The following is a 20,776-nucleotide window of genomic DNA, read 5'->3' on the forward strand; positions in this document are numbered from 1 at the left end:
TAACACACACCGCGGACAAACCTTTTCTGTATTTGGGGGCATATAAAGCATTTTGGGGGGAGGTGCATGGGCACAGCAAGGTTTAACCCAAGCCTTAGGGAAAGGGAAGAGGGGTTGGATGTACTGTAAAGGGGAAGTAAGGTGATCTGACTCCCAGTCAGCAACATGTCCAGGGGAGGCAGAAAGGGTTTAGTGAATGGAAGGGAAAAGTTGAGGGATCACCAGGTATCCAGATATACAGGGAATGATTCACAGAGGAAGAGTTTAAAAAAACAAACAACCCAGAGAAAGAAGGCTTTTTTCCATCCTTTCTCTATGGATCATTTCCTGTATCTCCGGAGGGGTGGCAAGCAAGAAGCCCAATGAAGACCCATCCATGTCATGTGTCAAACTATCCCCACTAGGGCAAGAGAATGAAGAAGAAGAGCTTCAGAAGCAATTACCACCCCACCGACTGGCCCTCCTTTGTGGCTCAGCTTCCCAGGCAAGCCAGAGTCAAGGCATCCCTCCAGCTGTTAGCACCATCAGGTTCCCATGGCTTCTCTGATGGCTGGCTCAGTGGAAACCCTCTGCTTTGCCCAGATAGGACACTCTCACCTGGGAGAAGGCAGGTACGGCCACGCTGTAGGGTCTTTGCTTGAAGGTGCTGGCCGTCTGGGCCGGGAAGGCCCTTGAAGAGGACACCCCATAATCTGGGGGTGGGATGGCCAGATCCTCTTTGTCTAGGAGGTTGCCTGTGCTGCTGCTTTTTCCTTGTTGCAGACTGTCAGGAAACAGAGGGGAAGGTGGGGCAAGTGAAGGCCATGCTTGGCCATCCAGGTAACAGTTTGTGTCAAGGTTCAGGTCATCTACACCCCCACCCCCAAAAGCAAGAAGAATGACTTCTGGTAGCCACAACCACCATCCCTTATCAGCTTCAGCAGGGAGTCTCTATTTTCCCACCCATTTCCTGTCCAAGATAACATCTCATTCTTTTCTTTTCTCTTTAGACAATACCATGTATTGGTTCCAAGGCAGAAGAGTAGTAAGGGCTAGGTAGTGGGAGTTAAGTGACTTACCCAGGGTCACACAGCTGGGAAGTGTCTGAGGTCAGGCCTGTCTCAATCCACTGAGCCATCTAGCTGCCCCCAAATCTTTCTTTTACTTTCTAAGTTAGCCCCCACCTCATAGAAAAGCAAGAAAAAAAACTGTAACTCCTTTCCCCTCTATAGAGGTGGGAGACTATGAGAGTAGAATACTGTATACACTATCAGATATGATTAATGTATTGATTGGTTTTGCTGAAATGCTTTATTTTCTTAAATTCTTTTTTTTAACCAGTACCTTTTTTCTTATAATTAAAACTAAGTACTGGTTCCAAGACAGAAGAGCAGTAAGGGCTAAGCAATAAGAGTTAAGTGACTTGCCCAAAGGTCACAGCTAGGAAATATCTAAGTCCAGATTTGAACCCAGGACCCCTATCTCTCGGCCTGGTTCTCTATCCACTGAGCCACCTAGCTGCCCTCAACCTCCTTCCCACATTCTTTTAAAGTTCTTTTAAGAATTATTGTTACAAGAGATGACTCACTTGGGAGTGGAAGGGAGAGAGATGTTCTTGGAACTGAAGGTTATGTAAAAATAAAAGATAGCAAAAAAAAGTTGATCCTAGTTTATAGTTGAAGCCCAAGTTAAGTTGCTGATTCAGTTGCCTTAAATCCCAAACATATTCTCAGATTCCCATCTGGGACATTCTAATCTGTACAGACAAACCCTAAACAGTGAGATACCTTGGAGTCTGTGACCAAACTGTCTCTGAGCCAATGCTAGAAGCTGTCAGAAGAAACAAAGAATGTTTTCCTAATTTTTTAAAGAAAAATAATGCCTTTGCTTTTCTTATTTTCCCTTTTAAAATCAACCTATATCTTAAAAATATCAGGGTACTCTCTTTTAATAGCATAACTCTGTCAAGGCATCCCAAGATTTCAATGTGGAATCCCATTCCTTCCCTTTAACTTCTCAGCACCAAAAGTAAACTTTGGCAGCTAGCAGCAAAGTAGTCAAAGCGTTGGGAGTAAGGAGGATTTGAGTTCAAATTAAGCCGTAGATACTTACTGGCTGTGAGACTGGGCAAATTATTTGAACTCGGTCTGCTTACTTTTCTCAACTCTAAAATGGGGATAATAACCTAAGGGTTATCATGAGGATCAAATGAGATAATATTTGTAAAGGGCCAGGTTCGTAATAGATGCTACATAATTGTGTATTCCTTTTCCCTTTCCCCTCCTCCCCTTAATTCCTATAAAGACAAGCAACATTTCTCAGTCACCAGGTCCCATGGCCTGCCTGACTATCTGTTACTAAGTGGGGACCTCCCATGCCTCCTATCACGTCAAACAGGACCACTCTCAGGTCAGAGCAGGCATCTGGGCTTGTGGACAGAGCCCAGACAGGACCAATCCCCAAGAATTTCTCACTTGTCTTTTTTCCTCTTCATTCTTTCTATTCCCCATCCCCTAGCATAATCTCTTCTTCTCTAATCTACATGCCATCTGTCTACCCCTTCCTAGAGATGCCCTGAATGGAGATTCCAGAACCCAGCTGCCCTGTGTCTTGATTTACCAGCCAGCCCTTCCCTGAAGAGGCAGGGATAGGGCTGTCAATACAAGGTCTGGTTCTATTTTCTCTCTGGGTCTGACAGTTTTTAAGATTGCCTGGGACCCTAAATGCTCAGGCCGGGGAGGTGGGGAGAGAGTCTCAAGAAGGAGGGATGGGGCAACACAGTAGATAAAGTGCCAGGTCTGAAGTGGGAAGGACCTCAGTTTAAACTGGCCTCAAATACCTTCTAGTTGTGTGACCATGGGCAAATCACTTAACCCCAATTGCCTAGCCTTTACTACTCTTCCACCTTAGAATTGATATTAAGAAAGAAGTTATGTGTTAAAAAAAAAAAAAAAAAAAAGGAGGAAGAGGGGGAAGAGAAGTGTGGGGAGGAGAATAACTGGTAAAGACTTTTGAGGCAATAAAAAAATCAAGAGCCAATTATGTTCGGTTGGTTTTCCTGATCCCATAGGATGTGGTTGTGAAGGTCAAAGTGTCCTCTTGGCTTTTGTTGATCCCATTCACAAGCACAGGCTTCTGTTTCAATTTAGGAGGCAGTGCAGTGAAGACTTATAGCCAGAGGACTTGTGTTCAAGTTTAGGTTTGGCTGGCATTTTAATTTTCTGGATCTCAGTTACCTCATCTTTAAAATGAGGGGGTTGGATTGGATGTCTAAGGTCCTTTCTAGCTCTAAATCTAAGATTAACAACAATAACAGCAATAACAACAACAATAACAAGTAGCATTTATGTAGTGCTTACCAGGCACTCTGCTAAGCAAATGGATCCTCACAGGAGCCCTGGGAGGTAGGTGTTATTATTTTACAGATGAGGAAATTGGGGCAAAGAGTGGTTAAATGACTTGCCCAGAATCAGACAACTAGTAATGTCTGAGGCTAGATTTCAGGTCTGGTGCTCTATCTACCGCATCACTTAGCTGTCTCCTAGGCATATCTGTTAAACACTAGGTTCTGGGTCCTGTTTGCTGGAGAGGATAAAAAAGGAGGTTGAATCTTGACTTCATCCCTGGGATGGGATCAGAACAGGGAGCTGAGGGACAATTCATTCATCTTGACCACAGCAAGAATGTTGAGTTGCCTCCAAAGCCATTCCAAGCCCAAGGGTTGTGACTTACCTCATGTGCAATCTGTCACTGACTTCACTGTCCAAAACTCGGGTGTAGGAGAAAGGAAACCAGCCCCTCCTGGAAAAGAACCACACAAAAATAAGAAAAGAGGTTCCTAGTGTTCTCCCCTCAAATGATATTCAAATGCTAGATGGGAAAACTAGTACTCCCAGGGACATCCTTTTCCACTTTACTTGTCCTCCAGTCAAAACATACAGGTGTTTTGCAGTAGATAGGGAACTTGGAAATTCAAGAGTTTTAGCTCTGCCACCATCAATCAAAGCAAATTTCAGGGCCTGTATCACCATCTATTTTGCCAGTTTCCAACCCGTCTCTTTGTTTTCTTTCTCTTTCCCCCCATCCATCCCTTTTTGGCAGGTAGGTTTAGCACATGGCAAGTACTGCTCCTGCTGAAGCCACTCCAGATTACACTGAAGAGCAGGGTTGGGGGCAGTGTGACCCTGTGGTTATGGCAGAATGAGGGGGAGTGGGACAGGGGGCAGGCTGCACACTTGTGGATCAGCTGGCCACAATCCCATCACTGAGGATGGGCTCTGCCACAGGAACTGCCATGCCAGGGCCATCTGCAGATCTTTCATTTCTAGAAGCAGGTCACCCATAGGGATGGCTCAATGCCCCAAGGAGGGAAAGGGACATTTTCAGTGCCATGGTACTGGCTGGACCCTGGGGGCAGGGTTTGGGAGTGAACAGACATCTGAGTCCCAAGTTATTCCCAGATTTCCCAGAACTAAACACTCAAAAAAGACAGCCTAAATGAGGGACAAGGACCAGGACAGGAACTGAGTTATCTCCCAGAGAACTCTCTGCTCTTAAAAAATATGTCCAACAGTTAGGTGGCTCAGGGGGTAGAGTCAGGTCTGGAGACAGGAGGTCTTGGATTTAAATCTGGCCTCAGATACACCTTAGCTGTGTCACCCTGGGCAAATCACTTAGCCCCAGTTATTAACCCCTTATTGCTCTTTTACCTTGGAACCAATACTTTGTATCAATTCTAAGACAGAAGGTAAAGGTTTAAAAAAACTATATTCCCCCCTCAAATTTGACTCCAGGATGGCTAAGACTGCAGAACGAATCTCCAATGCAAGAGTCGAAGCAAGCTAGTTGAGAGCCTGTAGCTGTCAAGGCTATTTAGGAAGTTAATTTTGGAGCTGAAAATAGTTCTCAATCTTTCTCTCTCCTATGTACTGGGTGGGGCAAAGACACCCCAAGAAAGAAATGGGGGCAGCGGTGGGGGGAAAGGCATGATGACAGCTGGAGAAACTGAGGAATGAGTGCGATGTCTGGAGCAATGGTTTCAAATTGCTCAAAAGTGGTAGGATGATTTAAGGCCCCAAAATTAGGAAGCCATTTCTCTCCAATTCCACCCCCACCCCCACCCCCCAGCTCAAACTCCACCCAGACTTCTCAGTATGTAGAAGGAGCTGCCTAGCATCCAGGTAGGGGATGTCTTGTTGGCCAAATCAGGAGATAAGGGAAGGCAATGATAGGAACAAAGTCCCAGAAGTTCTCACATTTTGGTTTTCTCACTCTCGCCATAGTGCCAGCCATCCCGGGCCTCAGGGACCAGCAGGGTGATGAGATCTCCCTCTTTGAAGCTCAGAAGGGTGCTGTTGTCACCAGCAGCATGGGAGAAGATGGCTTGCACCCTCATTCGGCCATTTCGCTCCAGACCAGCTGCCATGGAGCTAGAGCGAGGAAGAGTTTTGTTCTCGGCTGGCCAAAACAACAGAGAGCAAGAGGTCAGAGCCCCTCCCTTGTACAGAATTAATTAGAGCCCAACTATATGCCAGGGTGGTGAGAGACTGTAAGGGAGAAAGACCACAGTCAGCTCAGAGCCCAACTGCCTTCCCTTCTATAGCATACTTGGAGGATTTATAAAGACCAGATGAATACAGCCCTGGATGGGCATTTAATTAGCCTTCTCTATTTATTTGGGCAATTTCTGGTCTCATTACAACAGGCGTAAGGGGTAGTGAAGTGTAAAGCACATAGGACCTGGGCTGGAGATAAAAAGATCTGAGAGGCTCTAGGGTCAGCTCTGCCACTTAAGATATTTGTATGACATTGAGCAGTTGACATCTGTCTATAAAGTGCTTTAAGAACCATAAATAACAATATATAAACACTAGTTTTTGTGATTGGTATTACATATTATTGGTGGATAGATAATTTATAGAAATGCTACCAACTATTGTTATTGTTATTGCCCAGAAGATCTTTGCCTAGTCTACCTCACAGGATTCTGGTGGGGATTAAGTAAGAAGATATATAGAAGAAATAGACCCAGCTCCTCACTTCTCACTTTCCCAGCTGGCTGTCCCACTTTGGGACTTCTCTGACTTCTCCACTATGTCTCCTGGGCTGGGGATCTCTGCCCCCACTTCCCAGGGCTTTTCTACGTCCTGCCATCCACTATTAGATTGTAAGCTCCTTGAGGACAGGGACTATCTTTGTTTTTTTCATATTTGTATCCCCAGGGCACAGTGCCTGGCACATAATAGGTGCTTAATAAATTTTTATTGCCTAGTTAGATCTTATATGGGGCATTAAGGTTTGACAAGTGCTTTATATAGGTTAATTCATTTGATAAAGAAGCAGTTTTCATTCCCAGGCTGCCTTGCCCACCTTGATCGGCACTGCTATAAAAAAAAATACAGAAAGGAACTCTTGTCCAGTAGGAATTGCTATTCTAAGGGCAACAGAGTAGGGAATTGCCACAATTCCATCAACTATATCCTTTGTCAGCAGCGTTTACTTGCTCTCAAGTCTTATAGAAGCTATTCTGGGAAAATTTTAATCGTGTTAAACTAACTGTTCTCTCCTCCACCCTCCTCATCCCCATCCCCTGCCTGCCAGAGTTCTATTCTGCATCCTTTAAGGCAGATGCCTATGGTGGCATATACCCCTAACTGGCTTCTGCCACAAATCGATATGAACATTTCTGGCACAAGAGAACATTTGGTCTCCTCCCAAGCAGGGTGCCTAAGTGATGAGACAGATTCCAGGTGGGTACTGAGCTTAGCCGACACTCCTGTAGAAGGACATCTCTTACTGGTTGCGTAGCTGTTTTTCGGGGCAACGCTCTTGCGCACAGGAAGTGTGTTTGAGTAGGAGTCACTCATCTTGTTCTGGGTCTGAGGAGGAGACAGGGATTTGGGCTGGGTTGGCTTCCTGTCAGACCAGTGGTTGTAGTCTTCACTGTCTGGACCTGAGACCCCATTCATGACAGGCACATTCTCCTGGGCAGACATACGCTGTGGAGAGAGAGACAGCCAAGTGAAGGATTCCTCTGCCTCTAAGAACAAGAAAAAAACCATTTTTTTTAACATCTGACTCCTCAACACCACATTTCTCACCTAGCATAGGTTGGAATATTATGAGATCAAGTGTTTTTCCCTTCAAACTCCAAAATAATCCTTTTGATAGAGAAACAATCCAATCATAAATTCTGGGCTGGGAGTCAGGAGACCCAGAACTTAGTCCTGTCACCACCACAGGTTTACTACTTGCTCCAAGCCACTCAGAACCACTCTGGGCAGCCCCTTTCCTTGTGGAAAATGGAACCCATAATACTTGCTCTGAGGAGAGAATATATTCAGAATCATTTTAGAAAGGGAAAGGTTCCTCACAAATACAAGGAGTGTGTGTGTCATTAATCCTGTTAATAATCATTTCAATCATTTTGATCACCCGCAGTGTGTGATAGACTTACCCCTACAAACGGGGCCAGCTCTGGGGGCACTGGAAGTGGTTTGGCACCAGGGATGGGATCTGAGATGACTAAGTTGGACTTGGAAGCAGACAGGGAGCTGGGCATGACTGTGCCGTTGCTGCTGGCCGCCATCTGTTGCATCAGTTGGATGGCTCGATCTGGGATTTTATTGGGGTCGGCACAGGACTGCTGCCACAATGGGAGTTTCTGAGTCAGCATGTCCTTTCCCTGAAACCAGAGAAAATAGGGGAGGCATGTGTCAGTGCCTAACTAGAATGAGGCCCACCTGCAAACAAAAGACACACCACCAAATTGCCAAGCTCCCATAAAAACCAATTGTCCACATGCTCTTCTTCCCTGAGAAAGTTGTTATGTACAGAGAGGGCAGGCCTTATCCAGGAAAGGAAGGAACTAGAAACCGCTGAGTCTTAGTCACAGATGCTACTATAACCAGTCAGATGAATGTACAACTTCCTTAACATAATCTCTCTGCCCTGAGATGTTACAGAAGAGATCAGACAGACCGAAATGGCACATCCATCCAGGAAGGTCTTTCATGGGAAGGGAAAGCAGAACAATGGACTCACATTCCTAGTTCCACAGAACACAGCAGGCTTTCAGAGACCAAACCAGACATGACATGGGCTGGGGGAAGCAGGTTACAGAACCACAAGGATGAACTTATTAAGTACCTGCCTACTATGTGCTAGGCGATGGGGATAAAGAGACAAAAAAAAAAAAAAAAAAAAAAAAGGAAATGGTCCTGTCCTCAAGAAGCTAACATTCCATCTTAAACTCATCAACTCAGTGTCAGAGAACAGAGGAACAAGCCCTAGGCTGATATCACTAGCACAGACGTGGTCAGCTAAGATACCCAAATGAGGGAAAGAAGATGACAAATATAAAGCAGAGGTGGATCTAAATATCTGAAAACATAGAGGAAGCAAGGGATGAAGTCTGTAAGGAGGAAGAAGGAAAGAGAAGGAAAGAGATCCTCTGGGACAGGAGGGAAATATTCTCATACAATCATTGTTAAGAGTCAGATCTAGAAAGAGAGGCGGAGTTTGAGTCTGTGGCCGTAGCCAAGGCAGTGGTCAAGGAAGGTTTTATGTCTATACCAACTGAGTCCTATGGATTACTAATTGCTCCTGTCCACATCTGGGGATACACTGGTATCTGGCCTTTTGGTCTCTGGTCCATCACAAAAAGTTCTTGCTCTGAAATTGTCACCAAAAGGGGGGAAAGCAAAACAATTAGAAATGGTGGATTTGACTGAAAGTTTAAGGGTAGAGAGTGTGAAGCTGCCATAGGCTATGGAGTTGCTAAGGGACTAATCTTCAAAATACAGCTCAGAAAGGTCTCATGATAATCTCTCTCCAGAATATGGGTGTTTGGGGAGGCAGTCAAAAAGACAAGTTTGTCAAGTGCCTAGTGAATGGAAAGCCAATGAACATAGGCTGATAAAGGAATGGAGATTCCCCCAAGAGTAGCCCACTCCATCCAAAAAAAAAAAAAAAAAAAAGATTCAAACTCATAGGACAGCAGGATATATTGGGATAGGGATATGGGCAGTGTGTCCAGCAGGCCAGACTGACTACCTGTACTCATGGGCACAGATGTCACAGCAGTAACAACCACTATTTGTTAGGTACTGGAGGAAATAAACAGTTTAGATAAGACATGCCAACATGCTCTGCCTTCGGGACCCGAGAGCCATAGCAGTAAAGATAGAAATTGCCAGCTCATGTATCAGCTTGCCCTCTTAGACAAACTCAGTCTTCTGATACATCTGAGGAGAGTTGTGGGGAACAGGTCACACATTAATCTAAGTGCCTGAATTCAGTCAGTGACGGAAGCGCCAGCATGGAGAAGACAGAAAGATATGTCAATGATTGGGACAATCATTGATGTGGCCTGCACTTGGGGACATGCAAGGTTTCTATGTAAGCTACAGTGCTAGGGAGAATACAATATACTTACCTCCTTAGCTTTTCAACTGAGCCAAATGGGATTTGAGTAAATTTTGATTCTTGGCAAGGAGAGCTAAGAAACCAAGTCCCAAGCATGCTTGTCCGAGCTTACATTCATGAGTCACAGCAATACTTAACTCTCTCTAGCTTTGATAAGCTACCTTCCTCTTCTCCTTCCTGCTTTCTATTCCTCCTAAATGCAGTAAGTGCTTAGCAACCTGCTTCTTTGCAGCTGTGCTCCTTGACCCACCCTTACTTTCTGGAATCCATCCAACTTCCCAGTAGGAAATTCATTTGAATTCATTTCTAGAAAAGCTTTGGTCTTCTTGGACTCTTAGAACATGATGCCTTAGAGCGCTGACACTGGGACTACTCTGAAAATCACTGGCAATGACAATAGTCATCTGAATGTCTCAAGAGAAGGAGCTTTGGACCTGGGACAGTCAGATGTAATACTAGACTGTGAGCTCCATAAGGATGCGGGCTATGTTTCCTCCAGTCTTTGTATTTAGGCAAAATACAAAGCATCACACCGGTTAGTTATCCAGTGCAACGGTCTCTACAAATTATAAGGACTTAAATGTAGTAGTACATGGTGTAGTAAGTAGATAGGGAACTTGTTTCCTATCCAGAGCCAGTTCAAGTCCCATCCCAGATCCATACTGACTGTATGACCTGGGCAATTATTTAATCTCTCAGGGCTCTAGGCTCCTCTCTAAAACTAAGTTGCAGAGAAGGTGCCAACCTACAGTAGTACAGAGAGTTTCCTCACCAGAGATCTCCCTATACCAGTGAAATCACAGATCTAATCCCTATCTCAAGAATCTCAGGCTGTTGAATGAATGACTAAATGAATGAATGCTTTTCCCTCATCACCACCAGTAGATACCACACGTAGCCAACAGAAGAAAATATTTCAGTTACCAAGCTGAGGCTTATTTTTTTTTAATTATTTTAAGGATAAATTGTCCTTCTCTTTCTTGTGCAACTTATATGTAACATATGCTAGGGACTGACTCAGCATAGATTGTTCAGGAATTGGTCTGACTCATCCGTACTCATCTGTTATACCCTCGTTCTTGTTTGGCAGGCATATATTAAATGTCACTTAGAGCCCAAAGTAACAGAAACTCTAAGCAAAATCCATAGACACGATAGCTCTCTAGATTCTTGGATCCTGTGTGTGTGAGGGGCGGGAGTTGAGGGAGGAGGCTGAGCACAGTTCTCATAAAATTCTTTAAAAATCCATCCAATTAAATTCCACAGGCATAAATTATTAAGGGCCAACTTTGTTTAAAGGCACTATGTTAGGAACTGAGGAACCAAGAAAACAGACCCAGCCTTCAAAGAGCTATGGTTCTCCTTAAGGAGGAGGGAGGCAGAGAGATATATGTCCATAGTTTAAGGAAATCCAGGATAATTTGAGGAGAGGCTGAGTGGTTAATAGTTGAGGAGGGCTGGCATCTGGGCACAGAGCCTTTGGAGAAGTTAAGAATTCTAAAAGCTAAAGGTAAAGAGAAGGGGCAGTTAGGTGGCTCAGTAGATTGAGAGTCATAGGTTCAAATTTGGCCTCAGACACTTCCTAGCTATGTGAACCTGGGCAAGTCACTTAACTTCCATTGCCTAGCCCTGGCACTCTTCTGCCTTGGTACTAACAAACAATATTACCTTTAAGATGGAAAGTAAGGGTTTAAAAATAAAGATAAAAATAAAAATTTTTGAGAGGAGATTAATTATAGATCTGGGAAATAGTTTTCAGAATCCTTCAAATCAGTTTGTTTCTCCCTTTCTGATGGAGGTATTTACTTCCTGTCTTTTAGTCTTGACCTTAGCCCTCTCACCAAAAAGGTTTGGTAGCCAGGTATCATTTATCAAGTTCCCTGTTGCACTCTCACCATGCCAGAGGCTCCAAGTTTCTTGAAGTTCCCACAACAGACCCATAGCTGCCACTAGAGGGGAGCAGATGCCTGCCTCTCCATCCTGATAGCGAAGAATGAAGGACCTAACAACCCACCCCTCTCCTCTCTTCCAGAACATTTCGTCTTGCAGAGAAAGATGTAGGCAGGAGAAAATGTGCAAGTGGGAGGCTAGAACAGCACTTTAATATTTCATACTTTTTTCTCCTCCCTTCTTCCTTCCTCCTCTTCAACCCCCTCCCCCCCCCCAACAAGAAGCTAGAGCAGAGAGCATAAGAGTCCCCAGGCAAACTTTCATATCACACAACTTAAAAGTGCTTTTGGGGAGACAAAGGCTGCTAGTGATTTAAAAAAAACATTTCCTCTGAACAAGACAAAGGCATTTGCCCAGGTTATTCCCTTCCTCTTTTCCCCATTAGTGTGTCATTTAGCAGATTAGATCACTTTTAAAGTGCCTTTGTATACTTATTTTAAAAGGGTACATTGGATTTCTCTGGCTGGTCCAGGCACGAGTTGGTTGCTCCTGAGAGCAGAAAGGGTCCCTCTCTTGGGCAGATGCCCCCAGGGAAGGCAGGAGGCTACTCTAGATACAGAGGACCATAATAGGCTCTTTGGTAGGGCCTTCTTCAGAAAGCAAGAGCAGTGACTCTAAAATAGGTACTATTCTATCCTAATACAATGCAGCAATACAATGGAGTATGAGGGTCAAGGTTTAAATCTCACTTAACCAGTGTGACATTGAGAAATGTCTCCAGACTTCAGTTTTCTCATGAAATGTGGAGTTTGAACTAGATGGCTTCTAAGGTCCCTTCTAGCTCTAAATCTAAGATCTTTCTGAGCAACTCCTCTTTCTTTAATTAATCACTGATGAGGACTATAATTGTGTCTGCATACAATGAGTGGGCATTTGTGTACACACTGGGACAATGTATCATCAATCAAGCTGTTGCTGTATTTAAGGGACTCTGATCTAACAGGCAGATTACCAGAATCTATGTACCAATGAGCCAGGGGTCTTCATGAAGTCTGTATATACTGGAGAACTGACCACAGTTGAATGTCCTAGACCATTGTCTCATTTTGCTTCTGCTATGAAAAAACCCTCTCTGGCCATAATCTGCCCCCCTCCTCTTCAAAGACATCTATAATGTCTTACGGAGGTATGTTTAGCTTCAAGAAGGCTGAAAAAGGATAACTGGATAACCCTGGATAGCCTCAGGCAAAGAAGCACCAGGGCTATTATCCCCTCAAAGTCAGGCCTGGTCAAAAAATATATATATATATGTACATATATATGGCTGTGGGAAAAAGTGGAAAAATAATTACAAACACAAAGCTTGAATGTCTGCAGAAGTTACCACTGCCTGTCATTTGATACACCACTATTAATATGCTAAGACATTTAAGAAAAGCTAGGAGAAACTGGTATGGATTCTGAGAATCCCTCTTGGGAAAGTGGTATTTTGGTTCTCCCTTATATTAAAATTTTTTTTAAAGATCATTCCCATTTTTATTTATTTATTAATCCATCTCTCCCATTACCCTCTCTCACCTCACTGAACAAAAAAACTTTCAAATGGCACTCAATCTACACTGATCTAGCACACACACAAAAAATTCTCAGAAAAGTCATGTTGGAAAATGTATGTCCTTCTGTATTTTGAGTTCATCGTGTCTGTGTCAGGAGATAAGTAGCAGGTTTTGCTTCAATTTTTTTTTGGATTTGTGCTTTATAAGATTTATAATTAGAGTTCTAAAGTTGTTCCTCCCCCCCCCCCCCCGCCCATAATGTTATTCCTATACAAAATGTTCTCTTGGGGGCAGCGAGGTAGCTCAGTGGATTGAGAGGCAAGCCTAGAAAGGAGAAATCCTGGGTTCGCATCTGTTTCAGATACTTTCTAGCTGTGTGACCCTGGGCAAGTCACTTAACCTCAGGTGCCTAGCCCTTACCACTTCTGCCTGGAACCGATATCTATATTGATAGTAAGACAGAAGATGAAGTTTTATTTTTTTAAATTTAAAAAGCAAATTGTTCTCTTAGTTCTACAGTCTTCTCTTTTGATCAATTCATAGAGATCTTTCTTCTGAGAGTCCTCTGAAATTTGCCTTGGACTCATTTTGAAGTGGTAATACATACATACAACACTTGTCAATGCTTTCCCCCTACCAACACCATGATGGTGCCCTGGGAGATACCACCTTTTCTGAGCCTCAGCCATAGCTCTCCTTCTTGGACCTGGCCAGGGTCAGTAGCCTTACCTTAGAATGGTAGGAGACTGAATTTTTGGCCACAGCACATTGCTTTTCCACCAAGAAGCAAAACCTTCTCCGTTCTTCAGTGAGGGCTGTCTTATAGCCATCCGACACATAATTCTCCAATTCACCTTGCTTGTTACTGATCGCATCTATGAACTGGGGGGAAAAAAAGAAAAACTGATGAGCTGGTGACTAAGGAACATATGTTCACATTTAGTTCTGTGCAGTCTCTCAGGTAGAAACAGTATGTACTATTCTTATAAAACAGAGACCACAAATAGAGATGTATTCTGAGGCCACGAATTCAGGGTGCTCTTGATAACTCTATTATGTTATGCTGTTCTAGAACATTTACTTTGAATTTTGCTTCCCAAAAGCAAATATCTTAATCTTTAGATTAAATCCTTTAATCTTCAGAAACTCTTGTTAATAATAATAATTTTTAAAAACTCATTTTATAAATGGTTTTTCTTTTTCTTTCTTTCTTTCTTTCTTTTTTAATAACATGGTTTTTCTTACCAGGAAGCTGCCCTTCTTCATATACTCCTAATTGTAATACCACTTGGAATACATGGCTCCACAGTATAACAATGTTTACTTTCCTTCTAAGCATATCTTACTCCATCCCCTCACTGCCTTGTTTTTGTGCTGGATTTATTTTTCTATTCATCAAATCAACCTGGTATGCAAAAGTTCCACCATCAGGGGACAGTAGCATACTCGTAAGAGGTCTTTTTTAGTCATTATTATTTTTATTACCTTTTATAGATGTGTTTTGTTTTTACATAACAAATATTTACATACTACTTCTAATTCCATGAGATTTCTAATGTAATAAAATAAGCAAAACTACCAATACAGTGATGTCATCTGAAAATACATGCAGCATGCCACATCTGTAACATCTCCCCACCTCTCTATTTAAAAGAAAAAGAATGGAAGTCTATTTTTTCTCCTTCCTACTACCCATCCCTTTGAAAAAAAGAGAAAAAAGAGAAAAACAAATTCCTTCTAACAAATATGTATAATCAAACAAAACATTCCCTCAGGCTATACATGTGTCTGTACATATAGAAATATATGTACGCATATATACATATAGCATTTTGCATCCTAAATCTTGTTCATCCTTTGGAAGAAGACCGATGATATCGGGGTAATGTCTTGACTTGCTCATGTCAGGACTGACAATGGCTTGGGACACAGTGGATGACCTTGGTGTCTTAGATGTCTGACCATGTGTTCTATGTGTTCCACAGCACTTACTTCAGCTGACTTCATGGCCATTGGAGCTTCTCTCTCTAGTATGGTTTTATCACTTGCCTTCTTGAATCACTGATGGTCAGTGCAATAGCTCACAGTTCTGGCAGCTTTTAAGATTGCCCATCTTTACCATGTTGTTATTGTGTAAAAAGGAAGTTGTGTTGTTCTTCTGGTTCTGCTCATTTCATTCTTCATCAGTTTAAAAAAGTCTTCAAAACTGTTTTTGATGTTATAGTATAAATTGTTCTATTGATTTTTCTGACTTTCCTTTGCTGCACCAGTTCGTACAAGTCTTTCCATGGCTCTTTGAAATCACCTATTTGCTCATTTTTTACAGTCCATTATGCCACAGTTTATTCAGTTCTTCCTCAATTGATAGGCAATACACACACACACACACACACACACACACACAGTACATGGACTGTTCCCCTGCTGGCTACCTGCACCAAACAGAACATGTCAGAAAATTCAAGTTCTCACCAGAGGAGACTTGAATGAACCTCAGGTCTTCCTGACATCAGGGCTAGTTCTTCTAGAAAGGTTGTTTAATATATGATAAATGAATATAAATTCATTTTGAATGTTGGTAGGGAGGAGATGACAAAAAAATTTGTTTATACTACTGGTATATACCTCCTCTGTAATTTATCATCTCTGAGGTTAAAGGCTTATCTAGAGGCAGTAGTTGTCAAAGGTGGGACTTGAACTTATCTCTGACTCCAAAGAACAGCCTTCTATATGCTCCATCACAATGGTTTCTCCACTGGAACATTAGCTAAGGAAACCATAATTGAGAAGGTAAATCTCTGGTGCCTTTCCCTGGCTATCTGGCTATCTGGCTATCTATCTATCTATCTATCTATCTATCTGGGTGTGGGTGTGGGTGGGGGTGTATTCTCAAAATAGATTTTTGGATTTTCTGATTCCAAGGCTCTTCAGATTGATTTTCAGTCTTTATTCTAGATAGTCTCTTTTGGCAAGGAAGAGAATTTGTAAGCACAACATTTCCCAGCTTAAAGCTGGTCCCTCAGATCCCACTGATAGAATCTCTAATTCTGAAGGTACTTAAAGCACTTTTCCTCAAGTCACTTGTCTTCTGGGTCTGCTCAAGAATGAGGTTTCTAGAAGTGGCCTTTGGAGAAATTATTTTCCTTCTTCCCATTCCTTTTCTTCTTCCATGAGGGTTTTTGTGTCTCTTTTTGTTTGTTTTGTTTTTATATATATTTCCATATCCTATAGTCCTCAGCCCAAACACAGGAACATGGGCCTAAGGGGCTCTATCTCCATGTATGGTCTTTGATTGTCTTGAAGGGCTACTTATAAGGGAAAATAAAGACAAAACTCTGCTATATGTCATTTGTTCATTCATTATTCCCTAGCCAGCTTCCTTTTTGAGGTTGGGTAGAATAAACAGGTCGTACTCTAAAAGATTTCTGAAGTTCTGGGGATACACTTGCTTGAACCCTTTAGTACTCCAAGGACTTGTGATTTTTCTGGAATTTTGTCCTTGTACAAAGATCCCATCCTCACAGAAGAAAGTCTAGAAGAAAGCTCAAAAAGCCCTAGGTTCAGGGGGCAGCTGGGTAGCTCAGTGGAGTGAGAGTCAGGCCTAGAGACAGGAGGTCCTAGGTTCAAACCCGGCCTCAGCCACTTCCCAGCTGTGTGATCCTGGGCAAGTCACTTGACCCCCATTGCCCACCCTTACCACTCTTCCACCTATGAGACAATACACTGAAGTATAAGGGTTTAAAAAAAAAAAAGCCCTAGGTTCAATCAACCTTCTCAAGCTTATCTCAACTGAACTAGGCTGTCACTTGAACATATACACAGTTTCAGCCCACCAATGGGCCTATATTCTGGTCTGTTCTTCAGGTGTCTTGAGAGTCCTAACTTAAAAGAGATTAGAAAAAGATTTCAGTGGAGGGAGATTATTCCTGAGATTTTAACATCTGATATTCCAGATCATTCTGAAATCTCTCCCAGCCTCATAGACAAGATTTTTCTGGATTCCCCAATTCTTTGTCTTTATTTCCCACCCACTCCTGGCTCCCTGAACGGCCAGGAGCATGGCACTTAGCGGTGGGCTGAGATGCCCCAATGCAGCCAGCCACACATGAGCAGTGCAGCTGACATATCCTTAGGTCAGGACTCCAATCTGCTGCCACTCCAGTCCAGCAAATCCTTTCTCAGGAGATGCCTTCCCCAACCCCCACCCAAAAGACAAGCAGCTTACATCTCTTTCTTCTTTTTAAAATTCCCATCCCAGCAGGGGAGAACACTGGGGAAGGGACCCCACACACACATACACACACCTGTGACTCATCAGCTCCCTCTCCCACACACTGACTCAGCCTGTGGGCTTTTGCCAGGGAGTGTGTGTGTCTATGAACAAGGTGGGAGGTGGGGGAAGAAGAGAGAGGAGAAAACAATTGCTGGGAAATGTAATACAAGCTGTTCCCTCAGCTTCCCCTTCCCCCATGCCTCCCACACTGCTCATCCGCCCACCCGGATTCTGCAGCGACTCAACCTGCAAGGCTCCCAGCCCGGCTCTCTAGTTCTGTTCTAAGGAGACAGAATAAGAGATGGAAAGAAAAGTCAGCATGGAATGTGAAATTGGAAAGGGGAGGGAAGCTTGGGGAATGGCTCCCACTGGAAGCTGGCTGAAGCCAGAAGCCACAGTCATAGAATCAGCAACATCACCCTCATCCATATGCCACATACGTGGAAAAAGACAATTTGAGGCAGGCAAGCTGGGGCACTATTGTGAAGGGCCTGAGTTTCCCTCTGTCAGAAAGGCTTCAGAGCATCCCTCTGCAGCTTTCTGGGTCAGGGTAACACCACAGCTCCAGGTAGCCCTGGTTCCTGGGAGAAAGGGAGAGCAGAGGGGAGGAAGCCCTCACTTACTTATCGATGAACACTCCTACCCCATCGCCCCCCAACCAAAAAGGAAAGCAACCTAGATTCAGCTCAGTTTTTTCTACAGGACAAAAGCCATAAGGCAATACAGCTAACTAAGAATGCATCTTGTTACTCCAACTGGCAACCACACTGTTCAAGGGTCTTCTTGCTTGGTTGGGAAACCCTCAACTCACTTTTCAGTAGGACATCTACAAGCTTTCAAACTCCTACAGGAGTGATTTAAAAGACTCAAGAATGGGCAGTGGGTAGAGGATACTCTCCATTTATCCTAGAACCCTGAGGTGGGAAATCGAAAGAACAAAGACTTCTTTTTCAGACTGATATAGTACATTAAGGAGTGCAAAGCTTTCTATACATACAAATATTTTAGTATTCAAGATTCCCAATAGCCCAGGGAGGTAGGTGCTATTAGTATCCCCATATTACTGATGAAGCCCTGAAAGCTAAAGTGACTTGACCAGAGCAGGTAAGATTCCAATCCAAGTCTTCAAGTCTAATAGGGGAACAAGGGAGAGAGGATGGGTATAGGTTGCCAACAAACAATTCACAGATTCTTAATCTGGTAAAAATCATAGATCCCTTTTTCTTTAACGAAATAATGATGATAGAAGTAAAAGTTAAATTTCAATGAGTGAAAAGAAATATGCCATTTTTTTCCTCATTAAGGATGACTGGCCTCCCTTGCCACTTTTCTACCTTGGAACCAATACTCAGTATTGATTCTAAGACATAAGGGATGTATTAAAAAAGGGGAAAAAAAAGAATGTCTGGACTAGAGGGTGAAAAGGTTCTAAAATTCCTCTTGCCTTAAATAATTTACAGTCTTGGATGTCTATTACTCTAATGTCTTCTCTCTGTGTGTCTGTCTCTTCTCTCCTCTCAACTATTCTTATTATTTTTCTGTGATCATTTACTTATTCAAAAAAACTTGAGGTTTTCTCAAAAACAACAACAAAAAAACAGGGGTCAGGCCTCTGGTCAACCAATTGGTTTCTATAATGCAAGACACTGGATAAGATAAACAATAAATAAGACAACCATTTCCTTCATGGTAGGGGTTTACAGCCCCTAAAAAGTTTAGAGCCAAGAATGCGCAGATTCAATCCAAAATGAAAAGCCTCCTCCTCTAGCAGTTAGAAGCATCTCTTGCATATTTTCTCTCCTATTATGCAATACCACTTACCACCTTCTCCAGCTTCTGTGCCTTCTAAAAATGTTTCTTTGCGTCTCTAATGCTGAAATGAATGGCAGGACCACTCTTTCCCAACATGCAGAGCTGATGGGAAAAAGAGCTGCTCTTTACTTGGATGATACCATAATATATTGTGTGTCTGTGTGTGTGGATTTATTTATATTTACCCAAAAGAGCAAATCCACCATTGTGGCACAGAGGTATGGACAGGCTGGAGAGAGCATAAGGGACTGGTATTAAGTCTTCCTATATAGATGTCCTACTTTATATTCAACTATTTCTCCTGGTAACAGATGCTTGTGTTTGTGGAGTGGTTTCAAAGAAATAAAAAGAGCTTCCTATAAGGAAAAAAACACCCCTGTTGGTCCCTGGGGGTCTTTAAGCCAATAGGCTGGATGACCACTTGACAAAGATGCTGTGGATCAGGGGTCCATGATCAAGACTAGGTAATTTCTAAGGTTTTGTCTGAGTCTACATGACTGAAATACATACTTTCTATACTACAACCCTGAAGGAGGTTCACTCATGCTGGCAATATTATTTTCATTTTGCAACACAAAGAAACACGAAAAAAGATAAGTGACTTATCCAATGTAATGTATCTACTATTAGTGTCCATGGGTTTATTCATCAGAATCAATGTTGGAAGGCAGCTGGAAGGTACCCTTTATCTGTAATAACTACAGAACCAACAACAACTCTGAATGCTGCTTAAGCCCTCCACAGATGGGGACAAGAAACCAATAATTCAAAGATGGAAGCCTGTCAGAGTCCAGTTGCCTACTCTGATGTTGCCCCACTGGAAAAAGGAAATAGTTAGCTGCTTCTGTAGCAGTAAGAACCTTCTTCAGGGAGGTCTTTCTGACCTTTGGACTAGAGTAGTTTTGGACAAAGAATTCTCCAATGGCTAACTAGGCATATGCAGGGGAGCAGAGTTGGGGGAGGGAGGAACCATAAACCATAAGTACTGGCCAGAGTTGGTGGAAATTTTATCTACTAGTGTGTCTTCCTGAATGGCCTGCCAAGTTTTGAGCAAATTAAAAAGTTCCAAGGTAGGGCAGCTAGGTGGCACAGTGGATAGAGGGGAATCAGGAGAACTTGTATGCACCAGACCTCAGATATTTCCTAGCTGTGTGACCCTGGGCAAGTCACTTAACCCTGTTTGCTTTTCTCTTTTTCTTAGAATTGATACTGAGAATGAACTAAACTAAAAATATTCCAAGGATATATAGGAGGAGGGAGGTAGAGAGTTGAGTGCTATTCATCCTCCCAACATTCACTTTGGTTTTGGAAGAGTATTTGCAGAAATGACAATTCTGGGGGTAGCTACATGGTGTAGTAGATTGAGAGCCAAATCTAGAGATAAGTTCAAATCTGACCTCAGACCCTCAGAACCTTCCTAGCTGTGTGACCCTGGGCAAGTCACTTAACCCCCATTGTCTAGCTCCAACCACTGTTCTGCTTTGGAGCCAATACACAGTACTAATCCTAAGACAGAAGGGAAAGGGTTGTTTTTTTATTTGTTTGTTTTTTAATGGCAATCCTTCTTACCCCAACTGCAGGGGGTAGTGACACTAATTCTATTAAGACAGACAACTTACATCCTAGGTAGGAAGAGCACTGCTGAGTTTGGATTCAGAAGACCAGAATTCATATCCCAGCTTTGCCACTTATTACTATTGTAACCTAAAGCAAATCAATTCACCTCTCTGAGCCTTGGTTTCTTCATCTGCAAAGTGGAAGGTTGGCCTAGAGATGACTCTTCTTTCATGTTCTTTCTGACCTTAATGATCTGTGCAACTCCAGTTCATCGACATGCTCA

General features: G+C 42.9%; 1 protein-coding gene across 2 annotated transcripts in view; it reads right to left on the bottom strand.

Annotated features, from left to right (window-relative positions):
• Positions 1-20,776, bottom strand: part of BAIAP2 (BAR/IMD domain containing adaptor protein 2) — a 169,694-nt gene that overhangs the window by 21,287 nt on the left and 127,631 nt on the right. For both annotated transcript variants that reach the window (XM_044672295.1, XM_044672296.1), the window contains exons 7-12: positions 13,581-13,733; positions 7,436-7,663; positions 6,776-6,977; positions 5,235-5,436; positions 3,712-3,780; positions 598-763 (exon numbers count right to left, since the gene is read on the bottom strand). In XM_044672295.1, coding sequence (XP_044528230.1) covers positions 598-763; positions 3,712-3,780; positions 5,235-5,436; positions 6,776-6,977; positions 7,436-7,663; positions 13,581-13,733 — 1,020 coding nt within the window. The remainder of the gene's footprint in view (positions 1-597; positions 764-3,711; positions 3,781-5,234; positions 5,437-6,775; positions 6,978-7,435; positions 7,664-13,580; positions 13,734-20,776) is intronic.

Source organism: Gracilinanus agilis, chromosome 4 (genome assembly GCF_016433145.1).
Source record: "Gracilinanus agilis isolate LMUSP501 chromosome 4, AgileGrace, whole genome shotgun sequence".
Lineage (NCBI taxonomy): Eukaryota > Metazoa > Chordata > Mammalia > Didelphimorphia > Didelphidae > Gracilinanus > Gracilinanus agilis.